The sequence below is a fragment of the Coturnix japonica genome, chromosome 1, assembly GCF_054131305.1.
Source record: "Coturnix japonica strain WE chromosome 1, WE-NBRP24, whole genome shotgun sequence".
In the NCBI taxonomy this organism is placed as follows: Eukaryota; Metazoa; Chordata; class Aves; order Galliformes; family Phasianidae; genus Coturnix; species Coturnix japonica.
Window position 1 is genome coordinate 11,326,705 of NC_140663.1, and position 23,570 is coordinate 11,350,274.

General features: G+C 43.3%; 2 protein-coding genes across 5 annotated transcripts; one reads left to right on the plus strand and one right to left on the minus strand.

Annotated features, from left to right (window-relative positions):
- Window positions 1-353: 353 nt before the first annotated feature.
- On the plus strand, window positions 354-7,674 carry PMPCB (peptidase, mitochondrial processing subunit beta). Of its 2 annotated transcripts, none has more exons than XM_015885103.2 (13): window positions 354-467; window positions 1,074-1,214; window positions 1,558-1,644; window positions 2,195-2,324; window positions 2,704-2,902; window positions 3,551-3,630; window positions 4,123-4,235; window positions 4,764-4,907; window positions 5,475-5,638; window positions 6,775-6,860; window positions 6,940-7,028; window positions 7,215-7,290; window positions 7,386-7,674. In XM_015885103.2, exons 1-13 carry the CDS (start codon window positions 378-380, stop codon window positions 7,448-7,450), a joined length of 1,464 nt encoding a protein of 487 aa, XP_015740589.2. In that variant the 5' UTR covers window positions 354-377; the 3' UTR covers window positions 7,451-7,674. The 2 variants fall into 2 exon arrangements, with proteins under 2 accessions (XP_015740589.2, XP_015740672.2); XM_015885186.2 differs by having other exon boundaries at window positions 5,478-5,638.
- Window positions 7,605-23,471, minus strand: DNAJC2 (DnaJ heat shock protein family (Hsp40) member C2). Of its 3 annotated transcripts, none has more exons than XM_015884977.3 (17): window positions 23,312-23,471; window positions 21,547-21,648; window positions 21,166-21,241; window positions 20,091-20,189; window positions 17,554-17,695; window positions 15,823-15,903; window positions 15,143-15,208; window positions 13,608-13,699; window positions 13,390-13,511; window positions 12,616-12,765; window positions 12,237-12,325; window positions 12,077-12,146; window positions 10,819-11,003; window positions 9,433-9,533; window positions 8,595-8,702; window positions 7,847-8,001; window positions 7,605-7,723 (listed from the first exon to the last, which is right to left on the minus strand). In XM_015884977.3, the coding sequence occupies exons 2-17, from the start codon at window positions 21,577-21,579 to the stop codon at window positions 7,649-7,651; spliced, it is 1,644 nt and encodes a 547-aa protein (XP_015740463.1). In that variant the 5' UTR covers window positions 21,580-21,648; window positions 23,312-23,471; the 3' UTR covers window positions 7,605-7,648. The 3 variants fall into 3 exon arrangements, with proteins under 3 accessions (XP_015740463.1, XP_015740375.1, XP_085369441.1); XM_015884889.3 differs by having other exon boundaries at window positions 21,547-21,737; XM_085513315.1 differs by lacking the exons at window positions 7,605-7,723; window positions 7,847-8,001 and having other exon boundaries at window positions 8,595-8,722; window positions 21,547-21,737.
- Window positions 23,472-23,570: the final 99 nt, after the last annotated feature.

The following is a 23,570-nucleotide window of genomic DNA, read 5'->3' on the forward strand; positions in this document are numbered from 1 at the left end:
TCTTTTAACTTAAAACCATTTCCCCGTGTCCTGCTATTATCAGCCCTTTCCAAGAGTTTACTCCCCTCCTGGGAGTAAGTTCCCTTCAGGTATTGAAAGGCTGCAATGAGGTCACCCCGCAACCTTCTCTTCTCCAGGCTGAACAAACCCAACTCCCTCAGCCTGTCACAGAATCACAGTCCTCATAGGGGGAGGCATGGAGCTGTGGGCAGGAGACAGAGGGGCTGATGGCTGTAACCCCCCTTACACTCATCTCCATAGCACTGCCTGCATTACAAACCACCCACAGCCCCCATGAGGCGATGAGGTGTCATCGCTCTGCGCCTGCGCAGCGCCCGCCGGAACCGAGCCTCAGTCCCGCCTGTCCGCTGTCTAAGATGGCGGCGTCTGCGGGGCGCTCAGCGGCGCGGCGGCTCTTCCTGCCTTGGTGCGCTCGCCTCGTTGGGCCGTCAGGGTCGGGGAACCGGGTAAGAACCGGAGCGAAGGTGGGGAGGGTGTAGGTTCCGAGTATCGGAGCTTCTACGGCTCTGTCTGCCGCAATGGGGGCGGGCAGCTGTAGGCCGCATGTCGCTGTGCACGCTGGGGGTTGTAGTCAGCAGATGAGTGTGAGTTGCAGCCTTAGGGATAGGCCTGTGGAATCGCCATTCGCTTCAGCAAACAAGGACTCGAGAGGAGTTCAGGTGCCAAAGGACACATTCAGTTTCCTGCCGGCCCTTATGAGCAGAGCTGGGAAACAAGTGGCACTCGGGGTGTTTGGCTGATGGTGGCAACGTAACTTGATGGCAGAATATTCACTTTGAGTGAAACAAGTGCAGCCTGCTCCATTTGAGTTGTATTAAAGTGTCTGAAGAGCAGTTAAAGTGCATTGGTTTGTTCAGAGCAGAGAATGGGGGGGAGCCCTGTCCATGTAGATGCTCCAGATGAGGCTGGATGGGGCTCTGAGCACCTGATGGAGCTGCAGGTGTCCCTGCTCTTTGCAGTTGGACTGGTTGGCCTTTAAGAGCCCCTTGCAACTCATCCGGATCTGTGATTTAACTTACAATCTAAGTATGACCGATGTCCTTTTCTTTCAGTGTGTACATGTGGGAAGAGGCAGATTCAGAGCTGCCCAGGCAGCAGCAGAAGTCGTCTTAAATGTACCTGAGACTCGTGTGAGTCCTCTGCAGAATGGCCTGCAGGTGGCTTCTGAAGACTCTGGACTTTCAACATGCACAGTAGGTAACCTGGAAGGGGATGTTTTTTCTTAACTTTGTACATGTTTTCATAACTTCTTGTCTTTTTCTTTATGGAACTCCGTTGGAGTCTGTAAATGCTTATTAGCAATCGCTCTTAAAATGAGCAGGGACTTAGGATTCGTAAGGCTTTTGTGAGTGTTTTGTGATTAGGACTTTGTGAAGATCTTTTTTCAACTCAAAAATCCAGTTCACTTTAAAAAAAGCCATTTAAAAGTAGGTCTTAAAAATCTTAAGTGTAGTTCATGCAGGAGAAACAGCACAGTCACAATAATATTATTGATTGATAACATTACTATTTGTTTTCTTTCTTCCCCGCATTGAGGTCGGACTTTGGATTGATGCTGGAAGCCGGTATGAGAATGAGAAGAACAACGGAACTGCTCACTTTCTCGAGCATATGGCTTTCAAGGTGAGTGTTGGCTTCACATTTACAACAGGTTGCCAAGTTAGGTGTCTTTAAAGATCAGTGATAGAAACTTGGTCAGAATTGTCTCAATACAGTTCCCAAATGAAGGGGGTTGGATTTGGGTTCCTATCAGAAAGCAAAGCCAAATTGTTCATCCTGTGTAGCTGATACGGAACTGTAGATTTACCAGGTTTACCAGGTACCAGGTCTAATTTTAACTTACTTTCTGACAGTTTAAAATGCCCTTAGAAGGCACAGAATCCAGCTTTTGATTTTAATTTGTGAGCATAGTAGAATTTAGATCTGCCTAAATATTGGAGAGATCGCTATGCCAGTATTCACAGAACCACAGGATTATCAAGATTGGAAAAGACCTAGAAGATCATCCAGTCCAACCATCACCAATACTTCCCAGCTAAATCATATCCTTCAACACATTCATTTCAGAAGATTCTTTCTCTTTACCTTGACTTTTGCAGACAGGCAGTATTAATAGTCAGCAAGTGGATTCAAAGGTTTAGTTTGACTTCCTTATTGTTTTGTTTTGTTTCAGGGTACAAAAAAGAGATCTCAGTTAGACCTTGAACTGGAGATTGAGAACATGGGAGCTCATCTGAATGCCTATACATCAAGGGAACAAACAGTGTATTATGCAAAGGCTTTTTCCAAAGATTTACCAAGAGGTAACTGCTTTTATTAGCCTGAAAAGCAGCAAAGAGCAGAACGCTTACCCAGCTCCTGGTGAAGCATGAGAGTGATGCCTTTGCTGCCTGACAGTCCCTTCTTTCTTGGGCTAAAATTACTTTCTTAAACTTAAAGGAATGTGAGAGCGCAGGTTTGGGAAGGGTTGTGGCAGAAGCCATGTTGGTACTAGAAGTATTTCTGCCAGGCTTGCCCTCAGAAGTGCCTTTTGAACTCGTACATTTTTAAAGCATTTAAAGTTTCAAATCACAGATCTTATTACTGAATGTTGGGCTGCTCCTGCTTTGAGCTGAGTTTTACTTTTGGAACCAGCTTGAGTCTGAAGATTTGATTTCTATTCCCATCTCTGTTTCCAATTAGCTGTGGAAATCCTTGCTGACATCATCCAGAACAGCACCCTGGGAGAAGCAGAGATTGAGCGTGAGCGAGGAGTTATACTGCGCGAGATGCAAGAGGTTGAAACCAATTTACAGGAAGTTGTCTTTGATTACCTTCATGCCACGGCCTACCAGAAAACTGCTCTCGGAAGGACAATATTAGGACCTACTGAGAACATCAAGTACGTCCAAGTTTGTGGCCATCTTCAGTTGTGGGGTAACTTTTCCATATTTAAAAGATCCCTGTGAAAACGCAGGGGATGACTTCAGTTTAAGTTTTGGCCTTGGAAGATACATGAAGTTGCACTGGATGTAACTGTAAGAACTTCCCTGTTGCCCCTTGATGCAGTGACAGAAGTGTACATGAACTTCACGTGTCTTCTGCACATCTTCATTATGTGCCACTGTTTTTGTTACTGGTTAAAACATACCTGGTGTAAATTGGAAGTGCTCCTTTTTCCCATCAGTCAGCTGGTAGGTGCTGTTGTAAATAAACCTGTGTTTATACTGCTCTTTTCTGCACTTGTTTACAGCAGTGCAGTTGAGGAGATCGCCAAATGTGCTATTTTAAGGCTGACATTATATCATTGGTGGATCCTGGCTCCGCCTGACTGAGGTCAACACGGAGTAGAGCTGTAATTCTTACTCCTTGTCAAGACAAAATGTATGAAGCTCCTGCTTCCTTTTTAGGTCACCCTTATTGTAGGTTTTTGCTCTGCACACTGGCAGAACTTATAATTACTTTGATACTGCATCATTCTGTACTTCTATTTCTTCACCTTGTCATAAACTTTACTGACGTGGTAATGATGATTTCTTGACTGTTGCAGATCCATAAACCGTAATGACTTGGTGGAGTACATAACAACACATTACAAAGGACCCAGAATAGTCCTGGCTGCTGCTGGAGGTTGGTATGAGTTTCCCTGGATCATGTGAAACTGTGCTTAAAACCAGTCGTTGAAGTTCGTGGGAACACGATGAATTGCCCATTGTTCAGCAGGTCCCAGATGCTCATTGTCAGCCCTGCATGTTCAGTTTGTGCCTCTGTAGCCTTTGAACTTCCGTTCCCATTTCCCCTCAGTAAAATTCCAGAAGCATTCTTAAATCAATAAGTAGAACTGAATTGGAGGGTGAGGTTGTTGTTCCATGTGAGCTTGAAAAGAAAGGCCTGGGAGGAAGAGTTCATTGTGAAAAGGGAGTAGCAGAAAAAAGAGGGAGAAAAAATGTTTAGGCTTGAAAATGAGAGCAGTTTGGTTTGGAATATGGTCGTGATTTTATGCTGAGTAACAGCACTGTGAGTAATGTGGCGTTATGGGGGGGAACCTCGCTGCTTGATGTAGCTATTTAAAGGAACTGTTTACAGAGCAGCATGATGAAGTATGTGAAAAACCTTTGTCAGGGGTCTGTCACGACGAGCTACTTGAGCTGGCAAAATGCCACTTTGGGAACTTGCCATCAGCTCCAGAAGGAGGACTGCCGCCCTTACCGCCCTGCAGCTTCACGGGCAGTGAGGTAAGATGTTCTGAGCTGCCCTTCATCTGCTTGGAGCACGACTGACACGTGCAGATGAGAGCTCAGTTGTTTGGCTCACAGTCACAGTAACAGAAGTATGTCGTTTCCAAAGCAGGACTTTCTTACCAACTTCTTTTTGGCAAGCCTTGCTTCCACCACTTTCTCTGCCCCATTGATTCCTGGAAGAATACCTCCCTGCTCCCGCTGCTGCTTTCCTTTTATTCCCTTGCCTTCACTGTTGGAACATCTCCACTTGTTGGGAGTATTTGTGTTACATTCCCAACTGTATTCAGATACTGGAAAGTCATTCTCTTTCCTTCTTGCTCTACCTCATAAAGCACCTTGTAGTGCCCTCTGGGTGTATGTGGCAACCGGTTAAGGCTGATAAATGTAACTTTGATTTTTGGCTCTGTGTGTGCCTGCTTTGTGGTACTGGTGCATTGGAGATGCCTGTCTCCTAATGCTGAACTTCTCATGTACGTTACCACGTGCAGGTTATGCTACATCTGCTTTCATGTGCTCCCACAGATTCGTATCAGAGATGACAAGATGCCCCTGGCGCACATTGCCATCGCTGTGGAAGCAGCTGGCTGGTCTGACCCCGACACCATTCCCCTTATGGTAGCAAACACTCTGATAGGTAACTGGGATCGTTCCTTTGGAGGAGGAGTGGTAAGTGGACCTTCAAGCACTCCGCTGCTTATAATGAGGCTGTTGAGAATTGCCTGACGGGGTTCTGCCAGCGCAGGTGGACGTGAGCGTATCTGGGGGTGATATTATTTCTGAAGGTCCTTCATTAAGGCAGCATAAAGGAAACCCAGCTGGACGTCAAAGAGAATTTGTTGACCAAGATCTAAGAAAATCTTAGGATTTTAGTCCTAGATCACTAAAATAGAGGAGACTTGCGGTCTGCCAGTCCTCGTGGGCAGTGGAACGGTTCATATTTGAACGTTATCAGAACGTGTGGCTGCTGCCAGCTGCCCCTTTCATGAACCTGCGTAGCTTTATGATTCCGGCTTAAAATCTGGGCTGTTACTTGGAGGTGTGAGATTACACATGCAGGAAGAAACCAGCGATGAAGAGCCGATACTGGACCATGTAGCTCCTGCTGGGCCTTCAGATAGTACTGCATGTTCTGCCCCTTCACATAACACTGCATGTTCTGCCACGACTGAAATGCAAACAAGACACTGACAAGGCTGCCGAAAATTCATCAAATGTGTTTTCTTGTTGCCTCAGCAGAATTTATCCAGTAAACTTGCTCAGATCGCCTGCCATGGGAACCTGTGCCATAGCTTCCAGTCCTTCAACACCTGCTACACTGACACGGGGCTGTGGGGACTCTATATGGTCTGTGAGCCATCGACTGTACAGGACATGGTGCATTTTGTTCAGAGGGAATGGTAAGCAAACAACTTTTGTCTAAAAAAAAATTGTTTGGACAAATATACTTTAACCAAATAGGAATTCTCTGAAAGGAAGATACGACAGTGATTTTCTTTTAGACTCTGATGTGACAGCAGTTATGGGAATGTACGTCAGGCTTTTTAGAATGCTGCTAAGGCAGCTTGCAGCACCATCAACTGCGTGTTTGACAACTGAAAGAGTAAATATTCAGCATAACGAAGGAGCATGATAAACATAGTTACCTTTAAATACTGTTAGCAGCGTTAATGAATCTGCAGTTACTGTCCTACATGACAACAGGAGGTGGTAGGAGTACATAGGAGAGTGATGTGTAAAGTAGCTGGGCTGTTTGTTGTATATGGTATGTTGAAATCTGGGACTATAGATGGCTTAATTCATCTAACACCTCATATCTAAATTGATATAGGTGCAATTCTAATGCTTGAACTGAAGATGTAATTAGAGATGGATACATTATTTAAGGGCTTGAAGTGGGTAAACTTGAAAGGAAACAAAAAGAGGGTTTCTTTCCCATCATGTAGCACTTACTTACATACCCTTACTCTGAGATCTCTGAGAATAGCTGGTAGGTAAAACACATCATTGCTTTAGCTGTCCATATGCTGCAGCTTCACACCAGAGAAGCTGTGAGCCCTTCTTGTGCTTAAGTAATGGGTGAAGGGCATTGCATCCTTCTGTCCTTCTAATAAAGTCTTCTCTATGCAGTGTGATGCAGTTACACAGTTTGCTATCTTAGCAAGAGCCAGAAGTACTGGATGCCTTCTGAACTAATTACCTCTAATTGCTTGGCTCCTATTACCAGCAGCCATTCTCAAACTGGCAGGTATGGACCACACGTGGCTCAATACATTCACTTAAAAGGAAACACAGCTCATCTAAGGGGAAACACTTGATCTTAGGCTGAATGTTGGTATGCTGCCAAAACCTCCCCTACTTTTATCATGCTGCTTCTGCATATCCTGTGGCTTGTTTTCTTATCAAGTACTCTTATCAGCACTGCCTATAGAAGAGATGTACCTGGGTAGATTGCCTGCAGTAATGAGGCACACAGCCTTCCTGCATGCCGCAGGTCAGCTTTAAGTAATGCTTTGAGATCTGAACTGTTTTTCAGGATAAGACTTTGTACCAGCGTCACAGAAAATGAAGTGGCTCGAGCAAAGAATCTTCTGAAGACAAACATGCTGCTACAACTCGATGGTGAGACTTACAGAGCTTTGTTTGCTTTCCTTCCTGCACCTGTATGCTGGTAACTGAAGCTCATTTGCTCCTGCTTTAGGCTCCACCCCAATCTGTGAAGACATCGGAAGACAAATGCTGTGTTATAAGCGCAGGATTCCAATTCCAGAACTTGAGGCGAGAATTGAAGTGAGTGGCACCCCCGTTGTAAAGTTTTAATTAGGCCCCTACTGTAGTAATTAAGTTTCTTAATTGTTGTAGGACGTAACAGCACAGAGGTTGGATTGTACCTGTCAGATAGTTTATCTGTTCTGCTGCCTGTTGGTAACTTTTTGGACAGGGTTGGTAATAAAGACGTCTCTCTAATTATTTTAGGCTATCAATGCCCAGACTATTAGAGAAGTCTGCACAAAGTACATCTATGATAAGCGTCCTGCAGTCGCTGCCCTGGGTATGTTGCCAAGTTCCCCTCTTGCAACTCCTTCTACAGCTTTCCTTAACAGTGTAGAATGTGTCATCTCATGGTCAACTTTCTTTAAACTCCAGGTCCAATTGAACAACTTCCAGAGTATGACAAGATCTGCAGTGGGATGTATTGGCTTCGTGAGTAGGACGACAAGAACTTTCAGTATGTTTGACCTTCAAAAGGAAAAATAAAGAGGATACCACTATCTCCTCCTTATGGCTTCAAACACCAACATGACTCAAACACCAACTGTAGCCCTGTGTGTTAGTACTTACTTAAGGAAGTAAGGAAACAATGGATAGTATTTGCATTTTTATTATAAAACAAAGATTGTCAGTAAAAGTCATTTCTTGACTTTAGTAGCATTCATCACTTGTTCTTGAGCAGCTTTCTTTGCCTTGACCATTTCAACGAGTTCCTGGAGAGTTGGGGGGGAAAAAAAAGACACAACTTACTGAAATGTACTGTGCCCAGGAGGGAGGGCAACAGGAAACACTATAGATTCTAATGAGACCTAGATTACATGGTAAGAAAACCTTACCTTATATCGCTTCATGCAGTCTTTTTTTGACCGGCCTGGGACAGCTGCTGCTATTTTCTCCCATCTTTCAGGAGTATTTACTGGGTAAGTCTTCAATGCTTGTTCTAAAAGTTTTTGTTCTTCTGTAGTCCAAGGGGATGAATCTAAAGGTGATCCTGTTTTCAAATGCAAAAGTGACAAAAAAGAGTTTAGTAACAAACTTCTTGAGATAAGCATAATACCATTCAAAAAGTCAGACTTTAAGTCCTCACAGAACTGGCCAAGTGGCACAGAATCTGTGGATGCTAATCAGATGAGCAGGTGTTAGATAACTAGAGCTGTCCTGTGAAATCACATCCTTAGGGCAGCGATGTTGCTTTTCTTTTGTTTTTCAGTAAAGAAAGAGTCTGTTTCAAGACCCAGGAGGGCTTGATGGGAGGTGTTTGGGCTTCAGCAGGAAAACAAAGCTTAGCTGTAGGATGATCCTGTATTTCAAGACATCCTACTGTTTTCTGAAAATAAGGAGCAGATGATCTCAAAACTAGATTTAATGTTGCCTCACAAAGAAGCATTTCATTCTGCCGCTGTTCAAGTTACCCTTGGTTTGTTCTAAGTGTATGAGAAATCAAATAGGTCTAGTAACTGAGCTTGCATCGCCTTCTTACTCACTAAAGGTTCTTCGTAAGCAAGTCTTAAGTTATAGATTACTATCTTATCAAGATGCACAGAGGATGCAGCTCTGCACAAGGAGCTCCCTTTCCACCTTTACCTTCGAATCGTTCTGAGGGGGCAGCACTGTCCATCTGAGGCACCACGCCGTGTTCCTTTTTAAATTTGTCAAATGCTTTCTTGTTGATATCATCTTTTTGATGAGGGTCTATGAGAAAAGAATAGTTACTGCAACAAAACAGAAGCCAGCTGTAATAATAAAAACACTGTAGCAGGTAACAGGTGCAGAATAACAACAAATAAGAGCCCCAGCCCCTTTACAACCATGGCAAGGAGGTTGGTCGATACAAATATTGTTTGGGGCCCAATACATTTTGCTCAAAGGGTCAGACCCTCCAACTCCTATTTCACTTCGTGCTGCTGAAATAAATACCTCCTCCACATAAACTGAAGCTTGAACGTACTGCTTCAGTGAGACCAAAAGCTAAGGACTGCAGCACAGATCTCCTGCCTTACCCAGCCAACCTGTGTCACAGGGGCAGTCAGGAACACAGGCAGCCTCCAGCCTCCTTATATAGATACACAGCGCAGAGAAACAACTCTAATGCTGTTTTGTTTTTTCTCTACAGCAGCACGTTTTGCTTTTCCTTGAGAACATAATCCGGAGCCTTTTCTCAGTCTCCCAGCTCTCTAGGCTCCATTTACTACAAAAGCCGTGTTAATTTAACTGTCTGCCTGGTGTTGAACCCCACAGTTGAGTGGACAGTTCCTCTCACCCCAAGTATAGAAATAGGGCCTAGACATTTACAGGCGCATCGAGTTAGATTAAAAGAAGATTTCAGGGATTCAGTCATAGTTCAGACACTGTGTTGTTTGAAGACTGAGTTGTACAGAAACATGCAGACCATCTCAGTACAAAAATAAGCGAATACAGTTACCAAGCTTCTGGAGGCTCTTTGCTTTATTGATGACATCTTTTGCTGTTCGTTTTATTCCAGTGGTAGAGTGCAAGTTCATGTAGTTGGCAATAACTTCCCACCTAAAGCCAGGACAGAGAGGGGGAAAAAGAGCACATATTATAGCTGCTTATCCTTGTACAAGCTACAATCAAGCTTCTGTATGCAGCTGAACATATACTAATTCCTAAATTAAATTAATTAGTACTTAAAGATGTGAAAACTCTCCTAACTGATACGGAATGTTTTTAGTCACTAAATACTATGTTTCTGTTAAACCTTCAGTCAGCTTGCGTGAGGCTCTTGACTTCTCAGAAATAAAAGGCATGGGGGTAGAATGTAGGTGTGGAAGTGCAAAACTACAGTCCTTGAGACTGTTTGGCTGTAGCTTACCTGAATTCCTTAAACAACTCCAATATAAAATACTGCACCGGCACTGAAATGGCAGGAATGTTATTAACACTTTTTCCAATGCCCCTTGAAAGAGGGCCTAAATACCAGATAAAGGAGACTCAGCAGGAGAGAGCTGGACCAACCCGGCCCCAGAATTATCCATAGTGCAACTTAGAAAAGGAGAGGAAGATGTGCACCTGATCAGACAGGAGGGTCACAGATCAAGGCTGTGGCTCTTGCTGTTCTTGTCTGCTGATACACAGTGCAGAAACAAATACTGATGCCATATCTATCACTACCTTAAGTATGAAGGCTTGGGCTTGTTTGTTTTTTGGTTTAATGTAGGCATCCAAACCTGGTAATAGAGGCTTCAAATCTGTGAATCCTAAGTGAAAGAAGGTATTTCAATCCTGGGAAGGATCAGGATTTAAGGCATGTGGAAGCTGATCACCAGTGCTGCTTTCTGTCAATCCCCACCTTTCCTTTTTTCCCAGCTCTCTCCCAAAGACAGAAGAGGCACTGAGCTCTTCCTGTATGTTTTCTTTGTAACATGTAGAAGAGAAACAGCAGCACATTCACTGTGGAACTACTGCAAGTAGCCTACACACTTGTGTTCCCACCCAGCTGGATCACAGTCACTGTTCCAGTTTTGTTCTGGGCTTTAATGACTGGCACCTGTTAAGAGCCCTATGCAAACATGCAGCAGGGCACAATCCTGCTGATGGACTGAGGCCCAGTTGAGTGAAACAAATAGGGCCAGAAGTAATTCCAGACATATGTACAGCACAGTATTAACAGGAGGAACCAGAGGCTATTCAACAGTCAAGATAAACAAGGACATTTAAAGAGTCCTATTGACTTATTTAAGATGGTCTGAAAATAATATTATAAATAAAATATTATACTTGTATAATATAAAATATTATACTTACTTACAATTATTAGTTAGCTTTTAACACCAAAACTAAGAAGTACCTTGAATTAGTCCCTGCTGGGAAGAGGTTCACTGCTTTAATTAATAACTGTAAATCATCTTCTGGCCAGTTTTTGCTCCCACCTCCGCCACCTGTTGTCGACTTCTCTGAACTCTTTGTTGCTTGACGCATTCGAGCCTCTGCCTCTTCTTTCTCCCGCCTTATTTGTTCATTTATTTCTTCTATCTGAGGGGTTGTAAATGAACACTTTCATTTTTAAGAAAGAAATACTTTATGTTGCTACAAACCCCTCTCTGCAATTGCTTTGAGCCTGGAATTTTGCTCAATTATTATGATATAATTCAAGTGAAAGCTTTAGTAGGATGGCTAAATTAGCACTGATTGCAGCAACACAGACTTCAGCTTACTCGGGCTTAGGTGGCCATACGTACAGTTTGTCAGCAAGCAGGACTGAATTTATCTATCACACAACTTTGTGAATTATCAATCACACCTGGAGACAGCAGTTTAATGCCATTCACGTATCTACTTCTGAGTAGATAACTGGATGTACAGTATGGTCCTGATGACATTAAAACGCTGCACACTTACACCTGTTGGAAGGATGCCCACCACCTCTTAATTAAGTCTTCCTGGCAAAAGGAAAACTACCTTAACTTTTATTAAAGCAGAAGTAGAACAGCTTTAGCAGGGATAGAAAGAACAATATCCTATTTTGGAACACTCCTGGAGACTGGGAAATTGGATTAAATCATATGCAGTGCAAAAGGGATTTGAATCTTAAATTTTCAGTTATCAGATGAGTAAATCTGACCCTGGGATGGAGGCAGATGATCTCTCCATCAGGAAATAAAGTTCACATACATCACTTGAAAGAAAATGAGAGAAAGCATCTTATTCTCTCTGCAAGACGTGGGTTCACCCTTGTTACTCCAAATGGATTTGCTTTCCTGGCAAATAGAAGCAGTTCCCTGTGGAGGTTCATGAGCTGTGAGCACAAGTGTTTTGCTTTTCCTATACTTTGGCATCCAACCCGCTGGCCCTTCCACGTGCCTACAGCATGCAAACCCTTTTGTAGATCCAGTCCCAGGTCATGGATAGTAGAGGCAGGATTTTTCTTAAGTAAAAGAATTGATTGAGATTGCTCTCCTTCCCCACCTAGGGGATATCCAGATGATCAACCTGATCTAGTAAACATGAAAGTTTGGTGGCCCTGCCAGGCAGGTGGGTTGGAGTTTCATGATCCTCGAGGTCCCTTCCAACTCAGGTCATTCTGTGATTCTGTGATATATAATTACCTGTTTTACTACAGCTGCCTTTCCTCCTTCCCTTGTTGTGGACGTAAGTGCTTCATTCAAGCATTGCAGACTAAAAAGAAATAAATGATTAAGTTACAATGCATTGCTAGTAGAAAGGTGGATATCAAAATGAGCAGGAATAGGGAGCGAGAAAACTTACCTTGCTAGCTCAAGACGATCACAAAGCTTTTCCACCTCCTCCATCATTTTAACACAATCTGCCTCATTATCAGAAAAGTAATTCCAGTTCTGGAAGCAGAAATACATGTTCTGCAAAGTTCTTGAACGTTATTGTCCTGTCCCTTCAGACAAAATCCTAACACACAGCATTCTTCAGCCATTGCTGTGTCTGGGCCCATTTGATGAGCCTTACTCAAAACTGCATGGTAAACATGCATTTTAGCATCTTGCAGTTTAGCAAACCCACTTTCCATACCCATCTCTGACCACAAGAACAAGCGCATGATAAAGTCTGATCTAAGCAAGCATAATAATTTCACTCACATCACCTGTATTTCACTATGGTAACACTGAAGTACCTTGCACGTTGTTCTCAATTTTTGCCTTTCCTTCTTGATTGCTTTTTTCTGGATCTCCTTTTCCTTCTTTGCTACTAATGCTTGTTGCCTAACTTCTTCCTCCTCTTTCTCTTTTGCTAACCGTGCTGCTTCTAATTCTGCTTGTCTTTGCTGCAATCAAAAAAGAACCAAAAACACCAACACAAAACAAACACACAAAAATACACACAAAGCAAAGTCATACAGTTATAAGGTCATTCAATATTAACATCTGCTGTTCCCATATGTTGGAGTGTAGCAATACTTCAGCACTGTCTTTAAAGGTACTTTTTAGTACCTTACATTTCCCAAGCCTTTCATTCTGGATACTGTTTCCATGGACATATTTTCCAAGCTATTAATATTAATCAAATAGGTAATATTACCTCAAAGTGTTTCACACCAAACAACCACTCACAGACCATATCCATGAAGTGGATAGAGCTGCTTGCTTTATGTTAGAGGAAGGCAGGTCTTAGAAGTTAGTGACCGCCTTTAAGCCAGAGGGAGCATATGCAATAACAAAACCCAGTGCTGTAAGTTTTTCATTTCAGATCCACGCTCCTTATTTTCATCTCTTTCTCAAAAGGCTCTCAGCCTTGTACTGCCTGTTACACTGGGATCAAGGACAACACATCTGTAAAGCCCAATATAACTTTAACAGTAATTTTCTGACACATCTAGAAGCTGGAGCCTCTAGACCAGGTGTGAATGAACCAGGCTTTTTCAACACAATAAACTAAGTGATTAACTTACTTTTTCTTTCGCCTCTTGTTCTTTTCGTTTTGCTTCTACCTTTGCTTTCTTCTCTGCTTCTTTCTTTGCCTTTTCCTCCTCCTTAAATTTTTTTATCCTGGGATCACAGCTATATGCATTGTCTGGCAGAGGAAAGACATATCACGTACAGAAGAAAAACAGGGCCTTTCTGCTGTCAGTTAACAAATCTCTTTTACAAGAGCAGTTTGTATGCTCACCAACAAGTATCCTAATTCTGTTCATCTCCTCTTTTTTTCTCAGTGCTCTGGCAGCCCTATTTTGCTTCTCAATCCATCTCCTTTCATCTCGACTGCAAAGGGAGAGCGTAGTTAGTTCAGCACTAAGACACAATGCAGCATCTGTAACCGTCAGATATTCAGCAACAAACAATTCCAGTTTCGCCACAAGGATGTTTTTCTGTGAATACTTCAACAATAAACTTCAAAAAAAGAACTTTCAGGCCCCAATACACTGTCCCAAGTGTCAAGTGTTTAAACAAGCAAACAAACCTGCCAAGCACCTGACAAAACAGGCATCTCACCTCTCATTACAGGGAATGGCACCGTGGGCTCCGTTTCCAAAACAATCCATTTGCTGACCTAACATTAAGCCCAAGCAAAACAACTGGAATGCTAGTATACAGTTTAATTAAAGGGCAGCAGAATAATTAACGCCAATTATCACCATTTCACACAAAATAGGCTGTGTTAAGTAAATGTGTGTGTACAGAACTAACTCTTTCCATGAATTACTCATCCATAAATCAAATGCAGATAAATATCCTTTGGAACAAAGGAAAATCCCCATAGGGGAGTGGGTAACAGATTGAAGGATTAGAACAGATGTGTGACAAAACCTTTTCCAAGAAGGGATGACAAGAATCACAAAAAGAACAGGAAGCCAAAACGTGCTTCTCTATGAAATGCTGCTCTAAACATTTTCAAAGCAGACACTGAATGACTGGAATTAAGTACAATACAGGACTATGCAAATAATTCAAGAGCTTTCCAATAAGAAGCCTAGAAAATAATGTATCAAAAATACAACTGATATAGAATTCATTACAGCACCTTCATGGAACCTTCACAGGAGAAGAGAACATTGAACCCAGAAAGAGAAAAAACAAAGTAAGTGCAGAAAAAGGTATAAAAGAAACAAATGTCCAGCTAGAGCCTAAGTATGGCACCAGCATTAGACACAGAACTGGCTAACTGCTGCAGCTAACTACAAAACTGGTTTCTGTTCAGACTTGCAATGGGAAGTTTATGTAATTATGGACATACAGGAGTGACTGAGTGAAAGGTTGTGTCCTGTGAAATACAGGTCAGACTAAATGATTCAGTGCTTTATTTTAATTTAAATGTTCCGTGTTTACAAGAACAGAATTAGAATGTATTTTCCAACAGCAAAATGGTCTGGGTAATTCAGCTATCACAATACCAAGAAGTATGCCATTTTTATGAATATCAAGCCATCAAAAATAATCCTTCTATATTCCAGGAAGCACTGCTTGTCTCAGCACAGTTTAACACAAAGTTGGAGAAAGAAACAATACCTGCTTGCTCATCTAAAAACCAAACCCAAAAGCCCACAGTCCAGTTCAATTCCACAGGTGACTACTGAGCAGGGAGAGCAGAACTCCATCTCAGCTCAGCAGCCATTCCCTGTCTGCTTTATAGTCTTAACACACCAAGATTTTCCCACTTGCCATTAGTCTCTCACTCTCCTACCAGATTTCTTCTTACTTACATACCATTCTGCTTTTTCTTTTTCTTCTTCATCTAAATAAGAAAACTCTCGCCAGGAATCAAAATTATACCTAAATTAAACACAAAAATAACAAGAATTAATGAAAAGAAAACAGCAAAACTATTAGAAATAGACAATGTTCTTCAATATTAGGGTTTTTTTTGGTAGACACACAGCTTTTACAATTTAAAAGGCAATATTTATAATTATACTGTACCTACAGTGATGCCACTGTATTGAAACTAATAATTCCTATCTGCAGGACCACCAATCTCACAGTGCACTAAGCTTCCAGTATAGGCAGTGGAGATGTACAGCAGTGGTATGAGAGAAATCATTTAATCTTTAACTAGAGGAGCTTAAATACCTACTGGATCCCTCCACTGAAAACACAAGTGAAATGAACCCCCCTCCTACCGTATGGGACAGCTCAGTTTGCAGCCATTCTGGCCAAGCACTGTCCAAAATTCCTCTCCATTGTAAATTTACAGTTGCAGATGTTCTATCAAGTATAAATTTAGCCCTGTTTATGGAAGGCACCAAACAGCTGTGAAGCAATTTCATGACCTTACACAGCCAGAACAGACCATAGGGCAACAATCTACATATAAACAGGTCTGCAAACCCTTTGTATTGCACACCTTGAATACTGTGAAGAGCAGCTGAGGTCACCATCCAACTTACCAAAATGAATAGAATGCATCTACCTCTTCAAATGAAGAGTTTGCATCCCCAAGTTTAGGAACATTTTTCTTATTTGACCACCTGAAAATAAATGGAAATGTTCAGGAAGTAATATATATGCAATCTCATTTCATAAAATGGCACGTGTTAAGTACAAATCAAAATGCCAAAACTGAGTTTCCCTCCCACCACACAAATGGATCATGAGGTAAGAGACAGAAATCACAATTGTCTGTTCAAAATATCCTCCAGATTGTGCCTTTTTTGGGGAGCTCTTCCAGGTCTGGCACATATACAAGCAGATCTGATGGAGCACAAGCTACAAACACTAGTATCAGGGTCTCAATTCTCCACACACACCCTCCTGGTAGAGGAGCGAACAAAAGGTGCTCTGTGCGTAACTCAGCTCTGTGGGAGGCTACAGCAACTTTCCCATGTTTTCTAACAGAGCACAAGAGAATAATGCATGCTCTGCCTCTATTCAATTTCTATTCCATAGGCTCTAGAGTTTGTTATTCCATGACAGGACATCCATATCCAAACAGAGAAGGGAACAACTCATCTGACAGCCATAAATGCAGGCCTGAATCTCTGGGTCACTTACTAAGACATTCAATAAATCTCCCTAGAATAAGCAGCAGGTCATTCAGAATGCACTGTAATGTGCTTCACACAATAAAACACTTTTTCATATTAAAAAGTGAAACTGAATTTAGACTCGTGACAAACTTAATACAAAGTTAATTGGTAAACATGGATCAAATGCAGGAAAAGTCACACACCTTACAAGAGAATCACCAAATACTGACAGTTACACATATCTTCTCTTATAACCAGCTAAATTGTGAACAGAACTATTGTTAATGTCTCACCCTCATAAGAATATCACACAAAAAAAGGAATTTTTAGTAAGTTGCACACAAACACTTGGCATAGTAAGTTACTTTAAGATGAAACAAAGTGTTGTAAAAACAGGACAGAATGTAATATGGAACTGAGAACAGCCTTCTCTTTTTTATGAACATCTCACAAGTCAAACTCAGTCACTGGTGTGGCAGTGGAAGTTATTTTAAAAAGAAATCATTGAGAATGCTCTGTTCTGATTGTATTGTGCTTATCATCAAACTAACACAGAATCACAGAATCACCGAAGTTGGAAAAGACCTAAAAGATCATCCAGTCCAACCATTCACCTATTACCAATAGCTCCCACTAAACCATGTCCCTCAACACAACATCCAGGTCTTTCCTTCAACACCCCCAGGGTCGGTGACTCCACCACCTCCCTGTGCAGTCCATTCCAGTGCCTGACCACCCTTTCTGAGAAGTAATATTTCCTAATGTCCAGCCTGAATCTCCCCTGCCGCAGCTTGAAACCATTCCCTCTAGTCCTATCACTAATGACGCAAGAGAAGAGGCCAACCCCCAGCTCACTACGACTTCCCTTCAGGAAGATACAGAGAGCTATAAGGTCTCCCCTGAGCCTCCTCTTCTCCAGACTGAACAATCCCAGCTCCCTCAGCCTCTCCTCATACGGCCTGTGCTCCAGACCCCTCACCACCTTTGTTACCCTCCTCTGAACACATTCCAGAGCCTCGATGTCTTTCTTGCAGTGAGCAGCCCAAAACAATACCCAGCACCCCTTAAAAATTGCACCTGCTACACACAGTGCCAGAAGAGTTTGCAAATACAGACTCTGCAGTGCAGCAAAAGCAGTAGGACATGGCTTACCTGGCATTTCTTTCAAAAACTGGTGAAAAAACTTCAAAGAAGTTCTCTTTTGCTTCACTTTTGGAAGGTACAGAGTTATCAAAAGTAGGATCTATGCTGTTGAACGCTCGTCGTTTCACAGGGTCAGACAGTATCTCATAAGCTGGAAAACATTACCAGACATCAAACATGAGACTGAAATGAGTTCTCCCAGCAATGTGGGAGTGCTAACAGAACAAACTCTACACAGATCTGTGTTTGATTTATCATTCTGCACAGCCTGAAATTTAATTATTTTGGTTGCATCTCAACTTGTACTGCTGGCAATTCCTGTTTAACTAAGCAGTAAGAAAACATCTATGAAAAACAACATATTTAACTATTAAAATGTAACAGATTTAGTTTGGGCATGACATCTTTTGGCTTGTATCCTGCACCAAACCCTTGCAGACAAATTAAGTCTTTTAAGTCCCGCAGTTGGGGAACAGCACATTACAACTTTATAACCTGGAAATCACACTCTGCAACTCCACTAAACTCAAATTGTTTCCTCAAGGAAGCATGGAATTTGTCTGTCAGCTCTACAATATCTATTATTTTTCATTAGGAGCAGAAATTCAAGGAAATCAAATTCATACTGCAATTATTAGTGGGCTTCTCTGACTGCTTCCCTGGAGAGAGAACGCCATATCATGAAGGTCACATCTTGGAAGTGATAAGCTGGAGACCTTGCAGCCTTTTAGTACCTGAAGGGAACCTATATCCAGGAGGGGAGTAAACTCTTTGAAAGGGCTGATAATAGCGGGACAAGGGGAAATGGATTTAAGTTAAAACAGGGTAGATTTAGGTTGGATGTTAGGGGGAAGTTCTTTACTAGGAGAGTGGTGAGGTCCTGGAACAGGCTGCCCAGGGAGGTTGTGGATGCCCCGTCCTTGGAGGTGTTCAAGGCCAGGTTGGACGGGGCCCTGGGCAACCTGGTCTAATAAATGTGGAAGTTTGGTGGCCCTGCCAGGCAGGGGGGTTGGAACTTCATGATCTTTGAGGTCCCTTCCAACCCAGGTGATTCTGTGACCTGGATGCTTTGTGGCTCTGTAAACTGAGGAATGAATGAATGCAAGGAAACAACACTAAACTGCTGCATGCCGGTCTTCCTTTGCCCCCAGGAAAAGGAACTGCTTCTGCCAGTACTCTAAATAACATCAGTTGTCTTCTGCATTACAAGATGGGAGCTTCAACAACTCTCAGACCATTTCCCTAGTGCCACCTGTAGCTGAGTTCAGGAATATGCAGTATCTCAAACATCTGTCAGTTGGCCAAAACGCTGAACAAATAGATAAAATGTTCCTTGGGCTAACCAGGCAACAGCAGAACTGTGTATGCAATTCTCTATTGCCTGAAGATCTTAATTTCCATTTGAAGCTGGAGTTGAAAACAGGCCAGTAAATAACTAGAAGAGGTGAGAAACAGGTTTCCCTACTGATTTTCAAATATTCAGATTGAAACAAAGTGACAATATTCTGATATTTGTTAACATAGCCTCAAAAAGGTCTGGTTTCAGTCAGCTCATAGAATTGTCTGAGTTGGAAGGGACCTTTAAAAGTCATCTAGCCCAACCCCCCTGAAATGAACAGACTGATCAGGTTACTCACAGCTCTGTCCAGTCTGATCTTGAATGCCTCCATGGCAGGGCAGCCACCACCTCTCTAGGCAATCTGTTCCTGTGCTTCATTACCCTTACTGTAAAAAAAAAACTTTCCACCTTGTATCCAGTCTAAATCTCCTCTCTCTTAGTCTGAAACAATTTCCCCTTGTCCTGTTACAACAGACCCTGCTGAAGAGCCTGTCTCCTTCTTTGTTATAGCTTCAACATCACAAGTGTTTATCTGAAAAGTTTTAGTACAGCTCTATAGAAGACTGTAAATGTCATTAGCTTGTCTAACGTAACGCTTCCTAACATTTTAACAAACAAGAAAAAGTCACTTAGAAGAAGGATTAGAAGACACAGATTCCAAGCTCTCCCCTGCCCTGACCTTATTGATTGAAAGCATTTGTTTAAAAATAAAAGCACATTTAGAAGCATAAGTCTGGTTATACCTAAACTAATCTCTAAATTTCTTCCATTAGCCAGCAGCAGCATTCTAGGTCACTGCAGGCAGGAATGAAACATCATTCAGTGCAAGAGTCTGAGAAAACCAATATCCCAGATGAAATCAACAGATACTCTGGTTGGCAGGCTAAGAGCATTAGAATTCTGTTTCTACCGCTGTTGGTGTCTTGCAGGAATTATTTTACAGTGTTTCATTTATTCTAGGCGTGTGGCAACCTCTAGTGGTTCACCCTTGCATACACTGTCATAAGAGTTCAAAATAACTTCTGCATCATCACCAAGAGGCAAAGGTCGGTCTGCTGTATTTCCATACTGCCTCCACCCAAAGAGAAGTTACACTTAGGTGATGGCTGCTGAGTAAAGAAGTTTGCCAAAACAACTTCTTTGGCTTTGTATGGTTCTTTAAAAGTAGCAACAGAGACAAGTCTAATAGAAGAGGTCAACGACTTACCTTTAGTTATGCACGTAAAATAATCATTATCACCTTCTCCTATTTGCTCCCCTGCAGCTTTTCGTTTGTCTGGATGATGCTTCAAAACCATGGATTTATCTAGCAAGCAGATGCATAACATTTAGAAATGTTTAATCTCAAACACTCTGTAATTTGCAAGAAATAATATAGTAATTCCAATTATCATTTCTCTACCTGGATTCTGCAAGTAAAGTACATCCACAAGCCCGTGAAGGCTGCTGCATAAATACAGAATACACATGAATAAAGGAAGCACACACACGTGTCTTTCTGGTCTAGTTCTCTACTCAGGCCTTAAATCCTAAGAGGTAACTTATGGTTATCTTCAGAGGGTCATCTGAAGTTGTTATTGGAGTTATCTTAGAGCTCTACAGTCATCAGGAGAGAGATACCCCAGTTCTTGCTCAAGAACATTAGTGGGGCCAGGTTTGGCTCTATGCAGTACTAACACAGGACCCATAGCGGCACTGCTAAGAACTCCAACATACGACCATGTATCAACTGCAATATAATTTTCTGTACAAGTCAGTAATTTGCTATGTGTGCTGCCCAAGCCAGTTCCAAACATAAAGTAACGTAACCAAGCTGCATCTATGCTTCTTAAGCACTCGGTAGCATTAACATGACAGTTAACAATTATTAGGGGGACTGAAGGTAACAATTTGTTGAAACAGGCAGGGCAGGGCCAGACATATTTCTCTGCCTTTCACTGAGCCTGGCTGCAGACTCCAAAATGCAGAAATACACAGTTACAGCCTATGTTGGGATTTGTTTGTCTGCTAGTATTTCGTTGTTGTGGTTTGTCTGTTTTTAATCAGAAGTCTTGAGATAAGAAAACAAGATGTGAACTTGGTGGAATTTTCCACATAGCTCGCTTTGGGCCTGTGGATTTCAGAACTGTAAAGTGAAATTACAGGCTGGTAAGTAAGTTGGAATTAAAGAGCAGGTCTGTGAAAATAGTAAAAAACTTCTTTGTGACATTTCTGTACTTATATGTAGAAAACAGAGCTGTATTTCTGAAAGAAGAATGTGCTTATGAGGGAAAGATACTTACGAGCTGCTTTGATTTGTTTCTGAGTAGCCCTGTATCGTATATTTCCTAGCCCAAGGACTGCATAGTGGTCTTGATTCTGAGGAACAAGGAACAAAGAGTTCTAGTAAACACTGATATACACGATCTAAGAAACCACAACACATGTAGAGGAACATCTTTAATAAAGTATATCTTTAAAGCAAGAGGCAGGATTCTTCTCTCTCACAATCAGACTACACAAAATCAGTCTAATGCTGACAGACACTGGGGTAAGGAGGGGGTCACTAACAGCTGGGAATTGCAGGTAAATTTGTCAGATCTCCAGCAAAAAAAAACCCCACAAACAAATTAAATAGCAACAACACCAACCCCAAAACAACACTGCCTCTACCAACTGAATACCTTCCAGTCCTTGGGATCAAGTGTTTTGAGCATAGGAAACTCTTCAAGTTGCAATTCTTCATCCCCTGATTCTTCAGAAAGTTCCTTCTCATCTTCTAACTCCTGGAAAGAGGCAGAAACATTTATGTTTCTCCTCTTAATAAATGCTTCAAACCATCTTCCCACAGGTTCCACTTGACAGAGCACTGACGCTATAATCAAAAACACAAAAGCAACTTCACCTTCTGTGGTTTACTTTTTTGTTGTTGCTGTTAAAGTATGATCAAAGTGCTACATAACACAATGCCGCAGATTGCCAAGTTACAGAATCACCGAGTTGCTTGGGTTGGAAGGGAACTCAAGGACCATCAAGCTCCAACCCCCTTGCTGCAGGTAGGGTTGTTGGTATCTGCTGAATCAGGCACTATACCAGGTACCAGCTCAGGCTGCCCAGGACCATCCAACCTGGCCTGGAACACCTCCAGGGCTGGGGGATCCACAGTTTCACTGCCACACCGTATCAGTGCCTCATTGCCCACTCTGTTAAAGATTTCCCTTTGAACTCTATCCCCAATCTCCCTTCTCATAGTTTTACTCTCATAGTTTTAGTCAGCTATCTATGTAAAAAGTTTTATTCCCCTCCCGCTTCCAAGATCACACAAGGGAAGGCTGGAGGAGCTCCTGGGAGCCTTCTCTTCTCCACATGAACAACCCCAACTCCCTCAGCCTGTCTTCACAGCAGAGGTGCTGCAGTCGTTGAGCATCTCACAGCACACTGTTGCACCCACTCCAACAGCCCACATCCTGCCAGGCTCGGACACACAGAGCTCCCAGCTGGCTATACAAGCTCTAAGGATCGCACACACACCAGGTGTTCCCTCCCACAGCCCTCACCGCGCTCCCAGCCCCTGAGAGGCTCCTTCAGTCAGAGCAGCAGCTGTTACACCCAGTTACACCCAGCTCTGCTCTCCTCAGGCCCCACCTGTTGCTGCCTCATCGCCTCCACAAAACCCCGCGTTGAGCCCCGAGCGATGGAGTTTGTAACCGGCAGAAAAACCCTCCCCCGTTACAGAATCACAGAGTGACCCGGGTTGGAAGGGACCTCAAGGATCATGTAGTTCCAACCCCCTGCCTGGCAGGGCCACCAAACATACACTAGATTTACTAGATCAGGTTGCCCAGGGCCCCGTCCAACCTGGTCTTGAACACCTCCAAGGACGGGGCATCCACAACCTCCCTGGGCAGCCTGTTCCAGGACCTAACCACTCTCCTAGTGAAGAACTTCCCCCTAACATCCAACCTAAATCTTCCCTCTTTTAACTTAAAACCATTTCCCCGTGTCCTGCTATTTTCAGCCCTTTCAAAGAGTTTACTCCCCTCCTGGGAGTAAGTTCCCTTCAGGTATTGAAAGGCTGCAATGAGGTCACCCCGCAACCTTCTCTTCTCCAGGCTGAACAAACCCAACTCCCTCAGCCTGTCCTCATAGGGGAGGTGCTCCAGCCCCCTGATCATCTTCCTGTCCCTCCTCTGGACCCTTTCCAAAATCTCCATGTCTTTTTTGTACTGAGGGCTCCACACCTGGACACAGTACAACAGATGGGGCCTCACAAGAGCAGAGTAGAGAGGGACAATCACCTCCCTATCCCTGCTGACCACCCCTCTCCTGATGGAGCCCAGGATCCCGTTCGGTTCTAAACCCCAACTTCTGCTCTTCCCCGGTCTGTCCGCTCCGATTCCGCCCCCTCAGCCCCCACTTGGCCCCTCCACCCGCTCCCCCCGCACGCACCGGCCGTCAGCGCCCCTGTGACCGCCGTCATCTGCCCGTCGCTCGCCCCTCGCAGCATGGCGGCACGGCGGGGCCGCGCTCCGGGCCTCAACCTCGGGTTCCTCGGGTTCCGCCGGCCTCACCTCGCCGGTTGCCGGGAGCCGGCGCATGGAGGCGCCCCGTGAGCTCTTCCGGGTCAGCCGAGAGCTCCGTGTGGCCGTCGGGGGCGGTGCGAGGCGTGAAGCGGGGCTGGGCCCGGAGGGGAGCGCCCTCCGCGGGG